At 56.7% G+C, this 21,608-nt stretch overlaps 1 protein-coding gene across 5 annotated transcripts in view; it reads right to left on the bottom strand.

Annotated features, from left to right (window-relative positions):
• Positions 1-21,608, bottom strand: part of SDK2 (sidekick cell adhesion molecule 2) — a 168,418-nt gene that overhangs the window by 62,031 nt on the left and 84,779 nt on the right. For all 5 annotated transcript variants that reach the window (XM_038372211.2, XM_038372213.2, XM_038372212.2 and 2 more), the window contains exon 2: positions 19,519-19,678. In XM_038372211.2, coding sequence (XP_038228139.1) covers positions 19,519-19,678 — 160 coding nt within the window. The remainder of the gene's footprint in view (positions 1-19,518; positions 19,679-21,608) is intronic.

Raw genomic sequence — 21,608 nt, 5'->3', positions numbered from 1 at the left:
ACAGCCTAGATGACCCCTTGGTCTCTCCATAATGACTGAGAAGCCTGGAGGACCCCAGGGCTGCCATGGGCTATGAATGCTGGGCCATCTTTCTGTCCACGCTGCTTGACTGCCCTGGCCTTGGGAGCTAGCAGGGGATTTGCAGAGACAAGAAGAGCACTGTCCAAGTGTGTCTGAGAGAAGGATCCTTGCGTATTTCAATCCCCTGCCGGCTCACAAGAACAGAGCAGACAGGCAGACTGGAGCCAGGGACAGGCGCATGCCGGCCTGGTGTGCATGACTGTAAGCAGGCCCTGTGCCCTGAGAGCTGCTCAGCAGAGAGACAAGAGCTAATCGGCATGGCTTGCCAGGCCTCTTCTTAAAAACAGGGCACCGCTGTTCCGAGAGCAGCCGTGCGAGCCACCAGCGTGTGCAAGCCACCACTGTGCTGAAATTCCACCGGGTTCCCGACCAGCCCCTAGGTGGCAGCGTAGGACCCCTGTTGGGCCACGAAACCGTTTCCTAAGGGCTCGGCTCTGGCTCTCCAGCACAATGGACAGGCCAGGTGCCACCAGCGTCCTGCCAGCTCTCCCCCTGCCCCGCTTTCCACCGGTGGCCAAGCACGCCCGGAGTTCGGAGCCCCAGCTTGGCTGGGCTCGTTAGCCCGAGCAGCCGCGACTCCGTGGCAGCCGTCGCTGTCACCGGCTCTTCGGGCGCTTTGGGCCAGAGGGAGCACCGCCAGGCCCCTGCATTCCTGCAGCATCTCCCTCTCCGCAGCACACAGCTGTCGCCCCCCACCCCCGGATGATCACAGTGCTCCCGGCTGGGCCAGTCCCAGCATGCCTCTGGTGGCAGCCGCCCAATGCAGCCACCTCTGGGGTGGAGGGTGTTAACCCACTGGCACACATCGCGCTGCACAGGAGCGAGCTGAGCCTGAGGACTTGTCAGCCCAGCCCCCGGCTGACAGGTTATGAGCTCAGCTGGGTGGCGGTAGGACCAGGCTGGCTGAGTGATCGCTCCTGCCCCTGCCCCGTTCCTGTCCCAGTCGCTCCTGACCCCTCGCTCCCGACTCTTGCTCCAGCCATTAGGCCTGCCTTGCCCACGCCTCACTCAGGACGTCACTGTTCTCCCGCCTAGGTGGGGCTGTGGGTGAGGGTCATCGGGGAGTGCATCCCCCTCCCAGCCCTGGATCTCCTGCTGTGCTGAACGGGGGGCAGATGGCTCGCTAAGGGGGAGCTGCTGATCCTGCCCCCCTGCCTGGCCTTGTCTCTGCCTCACGTTTTGTCACGATTTGGAGAGCGAGTGGCATCCAGGAGAAAAGCAGGCGAGCCCAAGTCCCCCCAGCCCTGTCCCCTGCTGTCTGGGCCAGTGGCCAGCAGTCCCTTGGGCACTGTGTAACTGCCCCCATCCTCCGCTTCCCCCCAACGAGAGCCAGCTGTCATTGGCCACTGCTGGAAACATCTGACCAAGCTGCCCTGGGCAGGGAGCTGGTGGAACAGGGCCGGGGGGCAGGACGAGCCCCAGGGGGGCAAATGCCCTTGGCCCCGGCAGGTGTTTGTAGTGTGACGGTGCCCAGCAGTCCCCCAGAAGGCCTGTGTGCCCCACTGGGGTCCAGAGCCAGGGCTGGGCTCTGAGCATCGCCGGGGCCAGGGCACGAGAGAAGAGCTGGGTGGAGCCTCTCCTGCCTGACGCCAGCCTCGGGGAGATCAGAACTGGGCCCCACCAGCGAGGGCTTCCCTACTTCCCTGCCTGAGCACCCGGCTTCAGAGCAAAGCTTCCTGGAGTGGGTCTGGTGCCTGCCCTCTGGGGCGGGCACAGCCGGGCTGGCAGTGGCATTCAAAAGACAAAGAGGTGCCAGTATAAAAGAACCGGCTGAGCCCTGTGGCCTGTGCCTGACCCTGCAGGGAGCAGGCCCGGTGCCCTGTGGGAGAGCGTCCTTCAGTGTCGCGCCCGATATCGACCAAGATCCTGACTGGCTTTCAATGAGAGATTTCAATTCCGCCGAGCTGTCAGGAGCCGATGCGGACACCAGAACTAATGGGCAGACTCTCCTTGCACTGTCCTCGGTAATAAATCTCACCCGCACCCCCAGCGACGGCGTAGAGACACACACTTGCTCAAACACACATGCAGACACGGACATGCACACACATGTATGTGCATACACCGGGGCCCAGAAACACACACACCAAGGCCTAGCACACCCCAGAACAGACCCAGGCGTGTTTTCTTACACAGGTGCACGCACATGCACACCCATGCCCACGCATGCACATGCACACAAACACAGCTATGTGCTCACTCGTCTGGAGCTCTGTGGACCTGGACCCCATGCACCTCTCACTCCGTCCCCATGGGAAGCAATGGGAGGTCACGGCCCGGCAGGGCTGACGCACAGGCCAGCAGCGCCGGGGGGAGAAATGCACCCCAGGGACCTGTGCGTGTGGCTTGGCAGACTCGGTGCTGTCCCCCTGCTGAGTCACACACAGGCAGCTGGGCCAGACAAGAGTGAGGCTGGCGGGGGGAGGGCGAAAGGGGCAGGGTGTTGCGGCTGGCCCAGGTCTGCAGAGGACGCTACGCCCTGGTGGAAATTAAACAGGGTGGCCAGGGATTTGCAGCCACCCCAGACCAATGACACACCCTGCTGGGACGGCAGGGAGCTGGTCGTGGGAGCGAGACCATGGCCCACTCGCAGCCTGGTGCTGAGACGGCCACATGCATGAGCTGGGCACAGAGGGAGCTGGCAAGACTGGTGTGATGCAGGGGCAATGATACACAAGGGCACGGGGGCAGCCAGGCAACCCCAGGGGTGTCAGCCGCCCCCACGTGCACTCCTCATCTGGGGAACGCAGCGAGTTCCCATGGGACCAGCGTCCTGCTCAGAGATGCAGAAGGGCTGGCAACCCTCTGGGCTTCTCTCTGCCCTACGTCTGGCTGGCATTGGCATCATGTCTACTTCAAACTGAGCTCCCACCGGGCTCCAATCTGCGAGCGCTGCGTCCGTCTGGAATTGACCAATCAGTCAGAAATGGCCCATGCCCCCACCCATGAGCAAGTGAGCAATGCTCATTGGGGCGGAGCGCACACTCCACCTGCACCTCACCGCAGTGGGACTGTGAACCCCCCTGGGCACAGCATATGGGAGAGACAGTGAGCGTGTGATACCGCACTCGCACGCCGACTTGCAGAGAGCAAAGGGCGGGAAAGCTCATGGGGACTCGGCCGCTGCATTCCCGACTCCGACACTGTCTCACTGTGTGACCTGGGGCCATGTCCTCGCGCTGTGCCTCAGTTTCCCATCTGTAAAAGGGGGATGAGAATATGCCCTGTTGCCTTAAGCAGACTGTGCAGGGCTCAGAGCATGCAAAGTGCTCGGTAAATAAACAGGAAGGGCTGAGTACCACATGTGCTTCCTGAATTGCTTTGTATTTATTTGCTGGCTCACCCAGAGAATCAGATCACATTTGGCGTGTGGGTAACCCTCACTTGTTTGATCCCCAGCAGCGCCCATTACATGATACCTGGCCTTGCATCATGCCTGGTGCATATGCAGCCTGTTCACAGAAGTGCCCTCTGTGTAGGCACAAGCATGTGCCTGCGTGTGCACTGCACACAGCCATGTCTGTGTGCAGATGCATTCTGCTTGATGAGTGTACGACATGTCTGAGTGTAAATGCACAGACAGACACAAAACTCTTACGATGCTTCACCCCACCGAGTTTGTACTGTGTGCTGGGTGTGTCAGATTGGTCCGCCAACCCCCGGGGAGCCAGGGCTAGAGACTTATTTGAATTCAACCTCCCCGCTCACACCCCTGCTGGTGTTTTCTATCACATGAGCAGTGTGTCAGTGTCTCGGGCTGCCAGGCTCCTTGCCTGGATTCTCCAGCTCTGGGGAGTGCATCAAACATCTCGGAGCCGTCTCCTTGGGCCTGCCAGGGGAGAATGAAGAGATCCTGCGCTAGGTCCGTGACGCAAGACACCCCTGCAGACCCAATTAATGGGCCTTTTCTCCTTGCCACCAGAGGCAAAGGGGCCGTTGAGGAGCCAGCCTGTTTTGCACACCTGAATGGATGGAAATCGCCAAGAGAAAGGAAACAAGTTACTCAGCACAGCTTGGCCTGCAGTTATTAACCAAATCAGAGGAGAGACTTTGTTCTCCACTGCTGGCCTTCCGTAAAGGCTTTTATCTACATTGGCTTTAATTTTGTTTCCTTTCTGATCTCCCTTGGCATTCAGAGGATCGTTACTGAGTGCAGGCGCTCGCCTGACAAAGGGCCGGGGCTGCCTTCACGGGGGACGGGAATTAATTGGGGATCACAATGCAGTGGTGGGCAGCTCTGCAATCATTAAGCAGGAAGTTTTATTTATGGTATAAACCCTCAGGAGTGTTTGGCACTGAAACCAGCCCCGTTGTGGCACGGCCTGTCCTCTGTCACAGCCTGGTTTGTTGCTGCCACGCTGCTCACAGGCACTGGGCTGGGGCAAACCGGTTTGTTATTGTAGGGTCACTCACAAGGGTCGGAAGAAACGCGCTGGTTTGTTATAGTAGGGTCACTCACAAGGGTGGGGAGAAACGCGCTGATTTCTTATTATACGGTCACTCACAAGGATGGGGATATATACACTGGTTTGTTATTGTAGGGTCACTTACCAGGGCGGGGACACACACTGGTTTGTTATTGGAAGGTTGCCCATACGTGCCAGGCTGCTGGCATTGATTTTCCGAGCTTTTCAGTGATAGAGAGAACGTTGTTTCTGGGGGTAATCCATGCCTACAGACATGAATGGTCTGGGCTGTGCAAACAATACCGATGACCGAGAGTTAGAAGGAAAAGCCAAGCCAGACTTCCAGGCCGAGGGTTCAGGAAGGGAGCTCAGCCCAGGGAGAGAGAGGTTATGCAGGTGACTTCGTGGCTTTTCTGAAGCACCAGGCCAGAGGCCCTGAGAGCTGCAGTGTTAATGTGACATGGCGATGGCCAAGTGACAGCGTGACACTGAACCCTCCCCATCTGTCTATCCATCTAGCCTTATGTGATCTAGCTCTGCGTAAACCCGGCACCACTTGACACCCTGATGGAGAACGGCTTAATTAAATCCCCTCATATGTCCATCAGAGACAGCTAATAGGCCTGAAAGCTCAGTGGCTTTCCAAGCCCCTGGAGCTCCCGGGGGTCAATAACGCTGTTTTAAATCCCATTGACCATGGGCTAAACCAAATCAATCCACCCAGTAGATCTTTTCTTCCAGGCCTGGGAGAATGACTCTGCATCCAATGCTGGGGCAGCAAAGGCCAAGGGGCAGAGAAAAGGAACGGCCCCTGAGCTGCCCCAGGAAATCCATCTCCCAAAGCCCTTCCCCTTCAAAAGGGGTTTGGAAATGGGGTCACCAACACCTGCTCCCCTGGGCGAACCTGCTGGCAAAACAGCCCCTTCTGCCCAGGGGAGGAGACACGTGCGGATTTCTAGGCTCATCTGCTCCGTTGGTTCAGGTGGGAGATGCCCTTGTGGGCTACTTCCCCAACCCTCTCCTCCCATGAAGATGAAACAATGAGAAACTGTGGCTAGCACTTCCCTCTGTGGCAGCAAATCCGATGCAAAGGTATCTGGGCTATTTTTGGGGGCGGCCGCCAAGACATCACCCCGAAGCTCATGTCAAGCTTTATCATCGTAGGGTCACTCACGAGGGCTGGGCTGCAAGTGCCGGTTTGTTATTGTACGGCACGGCTGCTTACGAACCCTGGGATGCTAACACTCCCTTTGTTATCGTAGGGTTGCCCAGGATTGTGCAGGCTGGTTTGTTATTGTAGGGATGTTTAATGGCTCATGCCGCTGATTTATTTTGGGGGGTGAGGGGACATCGCAGCTGAAGCGTTTGCTCTAGCAAATTAAAAACCAGAACGCAGCAAGGTCCATGTGACACTTTCAACACAAGCCACGGTAAGCAGCAGCTCAATAGATTTGGGATCTCAGAGCCTTGCCACAGCCCCTTTGATTAACATACTGTATAACGACTAATTAATTCTACAGGGGGACGTGTACGAGAATCGTTATTGTGTGATCGGGACATGGCAAGAGAGCATTCATTAAAACACACTTAGCGAGATTTACCAACTCCCCACTTGCAGAGAGCCGTGGCCAGCCCCAGCAGAGGGGCCTCACTCAATATGTTTTTAACCATCCCCCCGGTATTTAATCAGCTCATGTTAACGGCATTATTGAATCTCAATTAGCTCCTGACTGGAAAAAGCTGCATTTTGACACATGAGGCCAGAGCCATCCTTGGCGGTGCCCTGCCAAAGAGGCATTTTGCTGTGGTCAGGGGAATTTCAGTAACTCCGGTGGCCTTGTAAATCGCCAGCTCAATTGGTCCGGCTAGAACAATAAGCTGTTTAATAATTTATGCACATGCATTAATCTGCTGGCTTCCTACGGCGCGCAAGGGGCGGAGAGCCCAGCCACGTCGGGCCGGAGAGAGGCACGAACAACAAGACGGCTATTCATGTTTCAGTATCTAAGAGGGACAGAGCCAAGGTCAGGGCAGGAGGCCGGGAACATGTCCTACTTTCCTCTGCCACTGGGGTGAGTGCCTTCCTGGACTGCTGCTCCAAACTCACGAATAGACCCTGGATCTGTAACCCCAGCTCTTCCACGGACACCTCCCCTCCCCAGTAACCAATCAACACGCACAGCTTGGCTACCCTACAATAACACACGCAGCCCCGCCCTCCAGAGCAACCCTACAATAACATACCAACCTAGGTAGGCCAGGGCTCATGAGAAAACCGAAAATCAAAAAAATGTCTCTTTCCAAATATAATCGAGAAACACCCCCCTAGGGCTTCTCATGATATTGGCCTTTTCAGTGTTTTTTAAACTTTGTTCCTCTTCTACAGAAACAAAAAGAAAAGGAGTACTTGTGGCACCTTAGAGACTAATAAATTTATTTGAGCATAACATAAACAAATAAATCGATGGGGACACTGCGCTGCATGGACCCTCCCACCAGCAAATGGGGCAAGAACTCAGAGCCCCCTGCTCCAGAATAACGCACCCCAGCTATGTGAATTAAAGAAAAGTCTCCCCTACCTCGGAGTGGCACAGGGCCTGTCACACACAGTAGAGTGGTCCCGATTGCCCCCAGTACAGGGCACTGGCACATACACACACGCTGCACTGAGCAGAGCTTTAAAACAAAACGACATCCAGAAAGTGCAAGAAAAGCAGCCTCCAATAGGGAGGGGGTGGGGACTCACCACGTGAGTGGGGAGCGCCAGCTGGAGAAGTGACTGCAAACCCACTGCTTTTCCAATCCATCCCCAATCCCTGGCCAAGGGAGGGCAGGCGGTGCCACCTGGCTCACTGGAAAGTGGGTCCCCACAGGCAGGGCAAAGCCGTATGGACAGGGCACGTCACGGGTTCCCCACCCTTCACCTTCCTCCTCACCGCTCTGTTTTAAATGTAAAGTTCACTGAACTTTCAAGAACCTTGCAGGGTTTGGGATGCATCTGATTTTTAACTGGCTGCATTTTCCTCATCCCTGTGGTCAATTCCGATCCGACAGTCAATCCCTGAGCTCTTCGCTCAGCTCAGATCCCCACAGCTAGTGTCCATTTACTTGTAAGGCGTGAGGAAGGAGCCCAGAAACCAAATTGGGATTCTGTTCTCTGATTTTAGCAGCCGATTCTTGCTCTCGCTTGCGTCAGCTTCGCACTGGTGCAAAACCACTGACTTGGGCGGAGCTGCTCCAGAGTGAAACCAGTGGGAGCGAGAGCAGAACCAGGCCTGTTTTCTTCCCAGCTTCCTCTGAAAAGGTATTACAAGAGCCAAAACGACAATCCTGTGCCAGAAAGAGAACTCGCAGGCATCTGGCCCAAGCGAGGCGATGTGTGGGCTGTGGCATAGCAAAGGAAACCCAAACCAGAGGCTTGTGGGGAATTAGTCATGAAAAAATGTTTTGGGGGGTGAGTGATGTGTCTGACGAAGCTAATATGCAAGCCAAGGAGCTAATTAAATTTTCCTAGTCTCCACGCTTCTGGCAGAGGGCTTCTGGGCTCTTGGGAAGACATGGGAAATCCTCTGGATGGGCGCTGGAGTCCTGCAGCAGATGTGGAGGGGAGAAGGGATGGAAGCGGAATGAGAATTTATTTAATAGAGGGAGAGGGGCATGTGTGTGAGAGTCCGTCTGTCCATATTCTAATATATGCGCGATGTAATTTCAGAAGGAAGCAGGACTCAATGCAAACCCCAATACGACAATCTCATGTGATAAATTACCAGCCCTAACCAATCTGCATGTTAAATTTCTTGCACGAGAAATAAATATCGTCAATCCGCCAGAGAAGCTCTTTCCTTCAGAGGGTTTCATTAAAGACATCGCACGGCCTGATTTGCATGTTATGATTCCATGTATGAAAAGAGCTCAGACTCCGGAGAACCCAAAGAAGAGCCACACGCTGGAGAGAGAAACCGCGGAAAAATTTCTTAGCCCCGAGCCATAAGAGTGTCTGCGCACGGGGCTGGGGTAGAGAGAGCGCAGCACACACTAGGCAAAATCTTTCCAACTTCTCGGCCTCAAACTCTCCGGAGATGCTGCGTTAAGCTGCCTTCTCCTTAAGGAAGGATGAAACCCTCCTCTGAGCAGTTTAGCTTTTCCCTGAGAGCCTCCCCAGGCTTTTTCCAGACAGATGCACCAGGCAGGTAAAAGGGGAGGGTGGGAGCTGATCTGCAGAGACTGGTGCACAGATGCAAGCTAACCAGCACAGTGATCTTCTGTATCCTTGCAGCGCCCTGCAGGCCTGCTATCGGAGCCACAAGGAACTAGTGAGCCCAGCACGCTTCACGGGGGAAGCTCGCCAGCTCTGCGCCAGGCTGATGCAAACCCAGGGCTGCGCGAGGAGGAAGGGACCCCTGAGCTGCATCCTTCCTCCTCGCCCTGCTTGGCACCTCCACAAGCCGCCCCCCTTTGCGTGCTGGGCCCTGACTCATGCAGGGAAGAAAAGGGGGGTTGCTATGGAAACGCGGTGCAAAACTGGGAGACAGGTTCTTTTCTTTAAGAAGAAAAAAAAGTGAACTTATTAGTCTTAAATGCCATAATGACTGAAAGGCAGTGCAGGACCCCTTGTTGGGCTAATCAGCCTTTGTGCCCCCGCTCCTTCCTACTCCACTGCCAGGGGTAGGACCCCAGCACTTCGCAGGGCCACCCCTGCTCTTTTCAATCGGCTTGAGGGCTCGGTGTATGTGGGGGGGAGGGACTCCAGGGCAGTTGCACTCATGATGGGCTGCCCGCGACAGCACCCAGATCCGGTGCAAGGTGGGAAACGAAAGCAACGGAGTAGACGCCAGGCTGGGGGGCATGGCGCTTGCTTTGGGAATTAGCGACGCCTCGTTTGGCAACAGCAACTGGAGCCCAGGCTGTCCCCATGCCAAGGCAAGGAGACCCCAGCGCTGCAGCCAGCTGGCCAAGGGCTTTCTGGGAACCACCGTCCGCCGGCTCCTTGCGCTGAGCCTCGGCAGACAGGCTGCCACTTCCTCAGACGCTCCCTGCTCTTGGCAAAGGCAGAATCTGTCTTGCCGGGGGGCAGCACGGATGGGGTGTAGGCAGGGGCGGATGTAGCCTCCAGATTCAAAGGGTGCACCGGGGTCACAGCCCTCTCCTCTGGGGTCTCAGCCCTCTCTCCCCATGGGGATGGGGGGACTCTGCCCTGTGTGTGGCCAAGGGCTGCTTTCCTGTCTGAGGAGAGAGAGAGAGAGAGGAGATTGCTGGAGCAGTTAAATGGGAGACAGAGACAGGATACCGGGGTTCCTGGGCCAGCCCTGCCACTGCCTCACTCTGCGAAGCTGGGCAAAGCCGTTCTCCTCTCCGTGTTCCACAGAGAGCCTTGGGGCAAAGCTATTCTAGCCGAGAGGGTGGGTGCAAAGGTTAACAAGACGCCAACCCAAATCCAGAACTCCCATCTCGCAGTCCAGGCATTTCCCACTGGGCAGGCAGCTGGCACCTTGGACACCCCAGTTTCACAGGGGCAGGCTGCCAGCTCTTTGGGGGCAGGGACTGGCTTTCTGGCCTGTGTTTGTACTGCACCTAGCGCAACAGTGTCCTGGCTCGGTCTTGGGGCGACACAGACAATAATCAATGTCTAATCTCATCAACTCTTAGGCTATCAGCCAAAGGCTAACGTGCTGGCTGCATCTCTGCTGACCCAGCCGGGCCTCCCGGGGCAAACGCCTGGATGGAGAGAGAGGATCGAGCGACAGAGTGACCAAGCCAGGAGTCAGCCGGTACTTCTCTTCTCCAGCTGTACCGGGGCTGCTACCAGGCGACAATACCCCAAAATGCTTCCTTCCTGGGCAGGTGCCAGGACGGGAGGATCAAGGCACAGAGATTACTCAGCTGGCTTGGTAATCGGGCTGCCCTTGTGCCACTTTAAACAACTACAAATCAAACTGGGCACTAGTTCAGAGCCCTGGCAATGGAACCGATCAGATAGTGAATAGCTATAAATGGCCAGCGCTCACCCCACCCTGTTGCTGTCTGCCGCCTTTCAGGTGATCCTCTGGGGTCTGCTGTCAACACCTGTTGTGTCTCCTCTGAAACTAAGTGCTTCGGGGCAGAGACCTTGACTGGTGTTAGGCTTGTATCGGGCCCAGAGTAACAGGTCCCTGGGCCCAGCTCCTCAATGGAATTTCGGTGCCTAACTTCCCTTGAAATCAAGGTGCCTAAATACCTTTGGGGTCTGGGTCCTGCCCTCTTAGCGCTACCACAATACAAATAAATAATCATGTTGTGCATTTCGAAAGCACCTTCCACCCAGCGGCACCAATTTGCTTAACGAGTGTATTAAGCCCCACACCCTCCCACTGGAACCCCTTAACAAGAGGGGAAACTGAGAGCGCAGAGGAAAGTCAGGGACTTGCAGAGCCAGGATGAGAACCCAGGAGTCCCCTGTATTAAGTATTATAACAGCAGACTCTACAATCCAATTACCTTTCTCCCGATGTACCTGAAGGGAAAACACTCTCTCCAGCCGCGGCAGAATACACTGTTAATTGTGAAATAACTTCACTGGTAAAGCAATTGATCCGAGCAGAAACCCCGGCTAGTGAAGAGAAGCACTAAAGATGATAAACAATTTTGACCCGCGTAATTACTTTTTTCCACCCTGAAACTGGTATTTGCTGAACAACAGTGAGTGATTTTCCTGTTACGAGGGCTGCACAGTGCAGTAATTGTGCCATTAGGAGCGAGCTATTGGCAGGGCTGGCTGAGCTCGGCTCCGGAGAAAGGGGAAAGAAAGCCGCAGCATTGGGTTTCAGGTCACATTTCAGCATCGCTGCTAAGCCCCAAAGCATCCCAGTGGGAGTGACCGGCTGGCAGCCGTACGGTGCATGCTGCTTGACTTACGGTCTCAGGCGCTGCACATAGCCGGAGCACGTTGAACAGGCCAGGTAGAGCATATTGCTATGCAGGCTAGCTCTGCCCAGGCGGGCTGCCTGATCAGTCCAATGCTGAAAGTAACGCCCACACAGCTACACGACTCTGGCTCGTCGCTAGGCCCCTGGCAAGCCAAGGGGTGCAGCCACCCAGGGGATGTTGGAAAGAGGCTGCCGGCCTGGCTTGGCGCTTGATTTTGTAACCTGTAATGACGTGGCGGTGGGTTGCCCCTCCATTCGCCATGCCCCCCTGATGTGATGCAGAGACGCAGGCAGCTCCACATCCTTCGCCCCGGTGCTGGGACAAGCTGCCCAAGCAAACCCACTGCAATGACCCAGCCATGCTGGGGCCCAGGGCAGTGAAGGAGAAGGTGGGTTTCCTGGGGGCGCACACGGGGGGCCTGCCTTGTTCCTTTTGCACCAGGGCCTGCAGCACAGACGGATGGCGGGTGCGAGCTCTGCCAAGCCTAAACCGGCAGCAAAGAACGAAACTGCTGGAGCACGGGGGAGCGAGACGCTCTGCAAGGCCCAGCGGCAGCTCCATGGCACCGATCCGCTCGCCCGCTGGAGAGGTGCCCATGGCTGCACCCCAGCGCAACCCTCCCAAGGGTCAGAGAAAGGCGAGAGCCCTTGGCATAAAGGGATCTCCCAGCCCTGCCCCTGCATCCAAGCCAGCCCTGCCGTCCCCAAGGACAAGTCCATTTCTAAACTCGTTAACGGCTAATTACTACCGCCCCTCTGGCTGGTGCCGTGCCACCTACATCTCTATTAACCTTCATTTATGCCCATCACAACTAATTCTGGCTCTTCTGCATCCTCACCAGCAGCCCCCCACTTCCAGACAAGAGGCCCAGACCCTCGCCTCAATGGCATCCATCTCCACGGAGACTCAGGCGGCACCAAGCTGCCGAGGGCCGGCTGGCCCCGAGCGGCTGGAGAAGAGGGTTTGAGTCAGGCAGTGATTTGCTTCTTTAGCTGCAGATCAGCGGGTTGGCTTGTTTGCCTTTCCCCGTAGCACGTGGTTGTTTTCTCTCACAAGCCTCTGGCTGGAAGCTGGATTGGGGAATCTGGAGCCTTCTCAAAAAATGGCCACCTGTGCACCCAAGAGACAACCGTGACCGTCACACTTATATGAAACCTTTCAGCCAATGATCTCAAAGCACTTCAGCAATATGGGCCCTGCTCCAATATTACAGATGGAGAAACTGAGGCCCAGAGCTAGGCGGTGACTCTCCCTTGGCCACCCGATGAGTCAGTGGCAGACCTGGAAATAGAACCCAGAAGTCCCGACTACCAGTCCTTTAATTACTAAACCACGCTTCTTCCCAGAGCCAGCAAGCAGACTTCCAGCGCCCCACTACTCTAACCACTAGCCCCCACTGCCCAGCCCAGTGGGAATAGAACCGAGGAGTCTGGACTCAAGGTCTCCTATGCTAATCAGGAGGCAAGGCTGCCTGTAGTAAACCCAACCCACCCACTCTCGGCACCGGGACACGACAGTGGTGGATGCTGCAGGGTGCATTTGAGGTGGCCTTGTCTCCGTGACCTCAGCACCTCCTTTGCAGTCTCTCCTCCCCAGACTGTGCATGCCACCCCCTCCCTCCCCATTCTTACTGGAGTTCTCACAATCCAATTTAATGGTTGACATTTTGCATATTCCCACAGCAATGGGGAGCACGTTTTGCTCCTGGCCTGAGAGTGCCTCAGCTAATCTTGGCCCCTCTTCGGGCTCCCCATTCCTCATCGCCAATGGGAGATCTAACGTAACTCTCATCAAGTCATGAACTATGCCACCCGCCGGGCTTAATGAATCCTATTTTCACCGACACCTCTGGCCTGGAAACGGAGGGGTTTCCGCACGCTGGCCAGTCCAGCCTATCCCCTGGAGCACTGAGAGCCTTGATGTCATGTGGGGCCAAATCTAGCCATGGGATAAAGGACGCATCAAATTCAGTGGCCTGGCACTTGCTTACACTAGGCCTGCAAGCCCCATGTGCTGAGACACGGGCGAGCAGCTCCCCTGGCTCAGAACACCAGACGACCAGCTGGCGGGGGTCAGGAAAGGTCCTCTCCCCTGGACACGCTGACCCACCAGTCGAAGGTGGCATTGATAGGACTGACCACGTGCATCTCAGGCTGGGGCAGCAGCATGGTCCAGCAGAAAGGGCAGAGGAGACCTGGTTCCTAACTCCAGGCTCTGTTGCTGACTTGAGACTCGTTGTTGGGTGCCCAGGCCTCAGTTTCTGCCGTGGTTAACTGAGGAGAGGGAAGCCTGTGGGGAGCCGCAGAGGTACGGCTAGTTATTCGAGCGACGATGATCATTTTCACCTTGCATCAGGTGCTTGTTTTCCAATGTGTCCAGGTCACCAAGGGGCAAGACCGTTGGCTTGACATCCTCAGCTCAGCCCTGCTCTTCTGACACCTAAAACCTGGGAATCCCGGCCACAGCCCTGTGAAATCCAGAAAACGTTCCCATCACTCCAAGGGCTCATGGGCCGATGCAGCCAGGGAGAGATGGGGCCGTAACTGAAGGGGTTAATCCCCACTGACCCTCTTGGGAGTTGGACCCTGGCAGCCAGAGAGTCCTTGGAGAAGTGGCTACGTCAGCTGCCCTGCCTTTCCACGCTGGACAAGTGACTGGCTGCCGTTTGGCAAAGTGGAAAGGTTTCCTTCCTCCAGCAGCTTAGAGGCACTCTCTCTCCGGAGCCCAGCTGGTGCAAGCAGGCTGAGAAACTTGGACAAGGCCCTGGAGAAGGTCTAATCTTTACTGTTTGTCCCACACACACTTTCCTTTCCCTCCCTCCCACCCTGGCATCACATCTCCCCCTCCCATCCCCAGCCACAGGCTAGGCAAAAACCCATTTTCATTTTTGTACCCTTTCGATGGATAACAGTGACGTTTATTCTTAAGCAGGTTTTTTTTTTAATTTTTATCAATGTAAATTTTCACAGTTGTGGAAAAATATGGGTTGGGGGTGTCAGACAATGGGGGAGCTGGGCAATTATTTAATGACAGTAGACTTGAGATTCAAAAAGTGAAAGGTCTCTAACAGTGGTTTTCAACCTGGGTCCACAGACTATGTCTAACATTCCCCAAAGGGGTCTGCATCTTCATTGGAAATTTTTTTAGGGGTTCGCAAATGAGAAAAGGTTGAAAACCACTGCTCTGTAACCCTGAAAACACAATCTGTCATCGTCCCGTGTCAGAACACACAAAGGAAGTAGCTTTAAATCCAACTCAAATGAGTTCTCAAGCAGCATTTGCCTTACTTTGCCTAGTTGTAAATTTCACTTCTCCTTGATGGACCTATTGGTTTTTGGTGAAACGGACATTTCCTGACATCCCGCTACCCTTCCAAGCCTCCCTAGCCACGTGACCCTTTCCCACGGGGAAAGGCCTCGATTCCCCCTCCCCATGCCACTAACAAAGATAGGACGCCGCCAGCTTGGTTCTCAGCAGAGGCAGCCCATATCAAAATGCCCCGCAGCACCTACGCTGGCCAGCGGGGGCGCTGCGGATGAGGGGGCAGTGAGCCGCTCTGCGCCCCGGTTTTGCACAATGCGGCTGTTGTGGGACTTTCCAAGCGGACGAGAAGAGCCCCCTTGACATACTGCCCCACACCATAACACGTTAACCAGGAGCCTGTTTTCTGTCTTCTCCTTTAAGAGCTGCAATGGCTGGCTCCTTTCCAGGCTGGTCCGTGTGCATGCCACAATCCCAGCTTCAGCACCTGTCACATGAATAAATAAACCCACCTTGGAAACGCCGCCACAGCAGCTGCCAGATAAGCTGTCGGTCGGCCTCCACCTCAGCGCTTCTCTCGCTGCCCTGTTTCACTGGCTTCCCGCATTGCTCACCACACTGAGCCCCAGCCACCGCAGGGACCCAGAGATCCACCCCGCCCGCAGCACTGCCAGCTTTTCTGTTGCCTCCCGGACGTTTCAGCATCGAAGGAGAGTTTATAGAAACCCACAGGTGGCAGAGCAGCAAACCCAGCCCGATTCTAGCTCCCAGCTCTAGCACTCTGTGTGGGAGTCCACACCCTGGTTGGGACGCTCATCTCGCTCCCCACTCCAACAGTGCCCTCAAGTCCCCATCTTGGTGCTTCCCCCAACCTGTCAGTCTCCTGAGTCGGCTGTGCTAAGCGTCCTGGTGGGTTTGCCCCAGCTAACCGCTGGGAGGATGGGGGGGCCGTGTGTGTGTGTGTGTGTGTGTCTGTCTCTTGGGCCTGCGGGTTGTCGGAAGCCTGAATGGGAGCATTTGCACCCACAGATCCCTAGCTCCCTTGAACTGGCAGCTGTGTTCCCATGACTGGTTGCAGTGTAGGGGGCTCTCAAGAACCCTGGGCTCTGCTGCCCTGGACAGACCCCCCCCCCCCCGCTCCATGGAGCTGCTGCGGGCATAACTGTGGTGCCTCTGTCCCAATTTGGGGCGCAAGAGCTGGGGTGGGTGGGTCTGTTCTCACAGCAGGGGTCAGGGAAGCCTGAGGCGTGTGACGGGCTGCGTGTGAAACACCCACACATTGTGCTGGTTCTTCCTCACCTACCCGGCCCCCACTCCACTGGGCAGCACCAGCTTCACTCTCACCCTCTCACTGGCAATTTGTTCTATGCTTGTTGGCTTAGTGAGTGACACCCCCCTCCCCTGCCCTGCCCCAGAGAGTCACTGCAAGCCAAGTCTGGAGGGTCTTATACTCACTGCAGGATTGTGGCTAAGGCACTGGGCCGGTATATGGGAGTTCTGGGTTCAATAGCCAGCTGCCTCTGTGACTGCAGGCAAGACCCTTTTTCAGCTCTGTACCTCAGTTTCCCTATCTATAACATGGGGAAAATGATACTTGCCCAGCTCCAGGGGCTTATGTAAAGACAAATTCATTAATGATGGTGCGGTGCCCAGATGCGATGGTGATAGGAGCCGCAGAGACATTGTTCACTCAGGCAAATGCTCCAAGAGGTTAGCTGGAGCGCAGAGCCCAGGAATGGGCCCTTGGTGCAGTGCGACGGGGTGTGACTCTGGCTTTCCCAGAGCTCGCTGCCTGTCGGGGCACAGCAGGGAGGGGTAATTTGACTCTTAGCTTGGCATTTTTCCTTGCAACCCCAGAATTTCAACTGGAAAAATAAACCTCAAAGCAAAAGCCCACCCCAGCCGCCCTGCGCAAGGTGCCCCCTCAGTCTGCCTGCGGAGTGCTCCCACGGACACGCCAGGGAGCTCAGCAAACCTTCCCACATGCCAGGTCCTGCTTTCAGCCTTGCAAGAAAAGCGAATGGCTCCAGACAGCTCCAGAAGTCAGATCCCAGCCGGTGCAGCGAGGGCAGAGACTGGCATTCCTGAGCCCTCTGCTCCCACCCCCTCGGCTAACACAAAACAAAGTTACTTCCCTTCATAGCGTGGGCCCAGCAGCCAACAATGGGGCCCTCAAGGCGACTGTCAGGGAGGGGATTTCACACGCGGCCTATTGTCTGCGTTCCCAGGGTCCTGGACCACTTAGGAGTTGCTATGGCAACGAGAAGCTTTTGGATTTGATTACTTGAAATGGGGAACGGCTCATCTAGGGCTGAATTATTGATTAAAATAGAGAGGATGACACACACAGAGGAGAGGTGCCCAGCTTGATTTAAAGGTGAGCCTCGAGTGGCTGTGACTCTGGGCCAAATGCTTTTCTTTGTGATTCCTCCCACCCGCCACGCGAGCCGGGGAGCTGAGAATAAAGCTGACGATGGGTCCTGGGGTCGGCGGGAGGGGCTATCTTCGCCGGGCTGGAGGGGGTGGCATTGCCAAATGCGGCGAAAGCTATCGATAATGGTCAAAGCACGGGACAACGTGAAGATGGCAAGCGCCGGCTAAGTACACAGCACTGTCATATTAGCACACGGCGCTTTTCATCTTCAAAGCGCTCCGCCCGGTGTTAATGAATTAACAGACCAGGGTGCATGCCGCACCCAGATCTCACCGACCCAAATCAGTACCCAGCCCCTGCCTCCGTTTGCTGTAGCCACATGGGCAGGGGCTGTCTTTGTGTTACATGTGTGTCTGGCGCCTGGAGAAGCCACCAGGCAGATGCCCTGGCCCGCGTGCTCTCCTGCCAGAGGCCCCAGTCCCTTTTCTTCCAGGCCTCAGCTCTGGATCTTCCAATCAAACAGCGTGACATAAATTCAACAGGTCAATCCGATCCTCTCCCCCGACCAAGGGTCTTCTGCAGGAGCCGGCTCCTCGCCAGAATTACCCCACGCTGGCTGCCTGCCTGCCTGTCAAAGGCCTCGCTGCTTCCTTCTCCTTCCTAGCCTGCTCCCTGCAGGATCACTCTTTGCAGGCCACCTGCCTGAGCTGGCTAGAAACCCGGTCCCAGTGGCTCGTGCAGGATCTACCGACTTGCTGCAGTTCTGCTGGGCTCCTGCTGGCTTTTATGAGGACCAGGTGATCTTCAAGTTATCACCGGGTCCTTGGCCTCCCAGCCTCAGTGGGCGGCAGCTGATCAGTCCCAGGTGGGGTCAGCCTGGGACAGCCTAGCACAGTGAGGGCCCCATCCCTACCCGCGGCTTCCAGGTGCTACTGCACTATAATATTGCAACATCCAGTGGGTTTCCCCATGCCCCCCCGTCCCGCACTCACTCCCTGGGAACATCTCGGCCAAGGGGCGGTGCTGGTCCAGGGCAGAGGGAGTCCACAGCCAAACTGTTCCTGGGAAACAGGTTTTAAACCCTCCTGGGAAAGCAGGGTCCTCAGCAGCCCCGGCAGGCTCCGGTTCCTGCCCATTCCCCCTTGACCAACATGCAGGCCTCTCCAGACCGTGCCCTGGGTGTGCTGCCTGCCAGCAGCGTCACCTTGGCCTCTGCCCGCCGTGCAGTCCGCATGCCGCTCTGCCGGAGCTCTCCCTCCCGATGCCAGCCTGCTCAAATCCGCTTCCCCACACGCGGCAAGGCAGCCCTTGGCATGCTCAGCAGCGTGTGCCGACACAGGGGCACCACACGCACGGCTCCTTCCCTCCCACCCAGATGGACCAGGGGCCGGGCCTGAGGAACTTCGAGGGGAGGGAGCCACGTCATTTGCCTAAAATGCGGCTGATACCAGCTGCTCTCATCTCCTGCAGAGGGGCAGCCAGCTGAGACTACAAGTCCCAGCATGCAATACTCCCCCTTAATCCCTTGTGCTGGGCCAAGATGGAGCACTGAATGCTGGGACCTGTAGTCTCGCCAGGCCGCACTCCACGTTCAAGGGGATGGCAGCCACAGATTGCATTGGCCTGGACATGGCCTGCAGGCTGCACCGTGGCCACCTCGTCCCTGTCAATCCTGAGTCCCTGCTCAGCCACCTCCCAAAAGCCCCTGCCACAGTGTTGATGGGGCGTCCCCCAAGGCAGCAGGTGGGCAGACTGACCCCAACGGGCACAAGCCAGAGACTAGACTGTAGCGTCTGGGAGAAGGGGGTGAATCTGGGAATTAACTGGCAATTCCCATAGGCCTCTTGGACACCCATGGCCAGCGCAGGGCAGTTGCCCACGCCCCAGGAAAACCACCGCCGGCACCTGCCACCCTCGCTGCCCACCGGGACACTTAGCAAGGGACAGGAGCTTGGAGAACAAAGGGGGACAGATGTCTCCTGCCACTCTTCACTTTTTCCTCAGCCCTGGCCCCTTAGCCGCTCTCCAGTGCCTTGGATGTGGGGGCTGGTGCATCCCGGCACATCCTGGGGGCCCTGCCTGCTCCTCGATCGCTGATCAGCCTATGGGGGCGGACGGCTGGCGACACTGTTAGCGATTTCCTGCCCTCGGGTAGATTGGACCCAGGGATGTGGGGAGAGGGCAACGTCACGTCATCTTGGCTCTGAGCTTGTCCCTGCATCCCACCTCCCCAGCAAGCCACCTCCTCTGTGTGCCCAGACCCCGGGGGAACTTGTCTGCTTTACAGGACACTTGTGTGCCTTTACCTGGGGTCTCCCAGCGCTTGGGATGCCCCGGCCAGCTCCCCTCGCTCCACCCCACAACAGCCTGAGCAGAAGAAACAGTCGAGACGTGCAAGCCTCCCCAGCACCTTTGCTGCGGCTGCTTTGGACGGGAAAGGTCCCGGCAGTTCCCCACCGGGGCATGGCAGGGCGGGCGCGGGGGCTCGCTCACCTGTATTCCAGAGAGAACTTGGTCAGCTCCTTGTTGTTGTGAAGCCATTTGAACTCCAGGGGCCAGCTGCCCTCAGCCATGCAGGTCAGGACCAAGCGGTTCCCTTCCAGGTGGACCTGACTCCGGACCGGCTCCGTTTTGAAATATGGCGAAACATCATCTAGAAAGAGAGGCAAAGGGGGCAAAATGAAACCCACTGGATCCCCAGAGCACCCCACGGGGCCCCCATCCCCTCTCACGGTGCATGCACCTCCCCATGGTACCCACGGCATTGCAGGCGCCAGCCGCCAGGCTGAACGGCAACTGGTAGGAGTCACCCTCCTCCCAAGGCTGGCCTCAGCCCCGTCAGGTGGGCACAAGCCAGCCCAGCTGCCTCCCTGAGCCACTAGCAGGTGCCTCCGTTGACACCAGCAGAGCCGCTCTGCGGGGAGGTGGGGGCAGCACTGCTGGGCATTGGGCCCTGGGCTGGCTTGAGACTGAGGCCTCCTCTTTGCTCATTCAGCCTGCACAGTCAGAGCCCCATTGTCCTGGGCAGGAGGACACAAGGATTACCGGGGGGGACTGAGGCCCTGGGAGGTGAAGAGCCTTGCCCGGGGCACACCGGGACTCAGTGGCAGAGAAGAAGTTGATCTCTTGACTCCCAGCCCAGTGCTGTACCCAAGGCCACTTTCCCTCTCCCAGGGCTGCCAGGCACAGGGGCAGCACTTCTCCAGTGATCCCCTGTGCCGTCCCAGGACCCCATGACACACCTTGGCCAGTCTCATTCCTGCATTACAGCTGGGAAAACCAAGGGCAGGTGGCCCAGTTCAGGGACAGAGCTGGGATGAGAACCCAGGAGTCCTGTTCAAACCATCAGAGCAATCTCCCTCCCTCAACGGGGGTAAATCCCAGGAACCTGGACTCTCAATCCCATGCCCTAACCCGCCTCCCAGCCCCCTGCTCTAACCTCCCTTGTCACCACGCTAACCAGCCCAGCCCACTGTTGCCAGAACAGGGGGCAGCTCGTTATGCCAGAGCTGGGAGGGGGGCAGGACTGGGAGAAGTGGGGGTTGGGTTTCCACAGAGAAAACCCCCTCAACGGAGCTGCTGGGGGTCTACCCCAATGTCCCTCCACTGGCTGACAGTGCCGCGGTCTGGCCGGGCTGGTGGCTGAGAGACGGAGCCAATTCTCTCCTCTGCATACGTGGGATGGAGCTGTCAGGACTCCTACCAAAAAAAGCCAGTGCAGCCCCCGAGACCTGCCTGGGCTGGGCCTCACTGAGGCAATTTCAGCCCCAGCCTTGCTCTCTGGAAGCACCCCCGTCGCCAACCTGACCCCTCCTGCTCAGCAGGGTAGAGGCCCTGGCACATGTCTGGGTGTGGGAGGAGGTTTGGAAAGGGGCTGGGGTGGGTGGGGGCGAAAGGCACGGGGGGATGGAGAAGGAGCAAGAGAGAGGGGAGGAGTAAGGGGACTTTGAAGGGTTTCAGAGTAGCAGCCGTGTTAGTCTGTATTCGCAAAAAGAAAAGGAGTACTTGTGGCATAGAGACTAACAAATTTATTAGAGCATAAGCTTTCGTGAGCTACAGCTCACTTCATCGGATGCATTTTAAAATTAAATTGCATTAAAATGCATCCGATGAAGTGAGCTGTAGCTCACGAAAGCTTATGCTCTAATAAATTTGTTAGTCTCTAAAGTGCCACAAGTACTCCTTTTCTTTCTTTGAAGGGTTTGTTCTTTCCAGCCACCTGGTGCTTAAAAGAGCCCTGCCAAGGCTGAGATGAGACCTGGGGACGTCTTTGCCCCGGGGAAGATTTCTCCTGCGCTGACAGTGGCGGCTTCCATGCTATGGCCGGGGAGATAATGAGGCTTTGGTGCCAGGGGATCTCAGAGCCCTTTGCAAACTTCCTCCCCACCCCGCCAGGCAGGGCAGGAGCTGTACCCGTTTCCCAGCACAGGGGAACCCCTAGGACATCACCCACAGTCACACAAGGGGGGTATGGAATCCAGGTGTCCCAGGCCCCCAGACACATGCTCAGGCTGTGAAACCAAGCGCTCTCTATCCTAGGATATGTCGGGGGCACACGGCAATAAACAGTATCCAGTGAATAT

This window comes from Dermochelys coriacea, chromosome 14 (assembly GCF_009764565.3).
Source record: "Dermochelys coriacea isolate rDerCor1 chromosome 14, rDerCor1.pri.v4, whole genome shotgun sequence".
In the NCBI taxonomy this organism is placed as follows: Eukaryota; Metazoa; Chordata; order Testudines; family Dermochelyidae; genus Dermochelys; species Dermochelys coriacea.
This window is presented reverse-complemented; position numbering and strand designations above follow the sequence as displayed.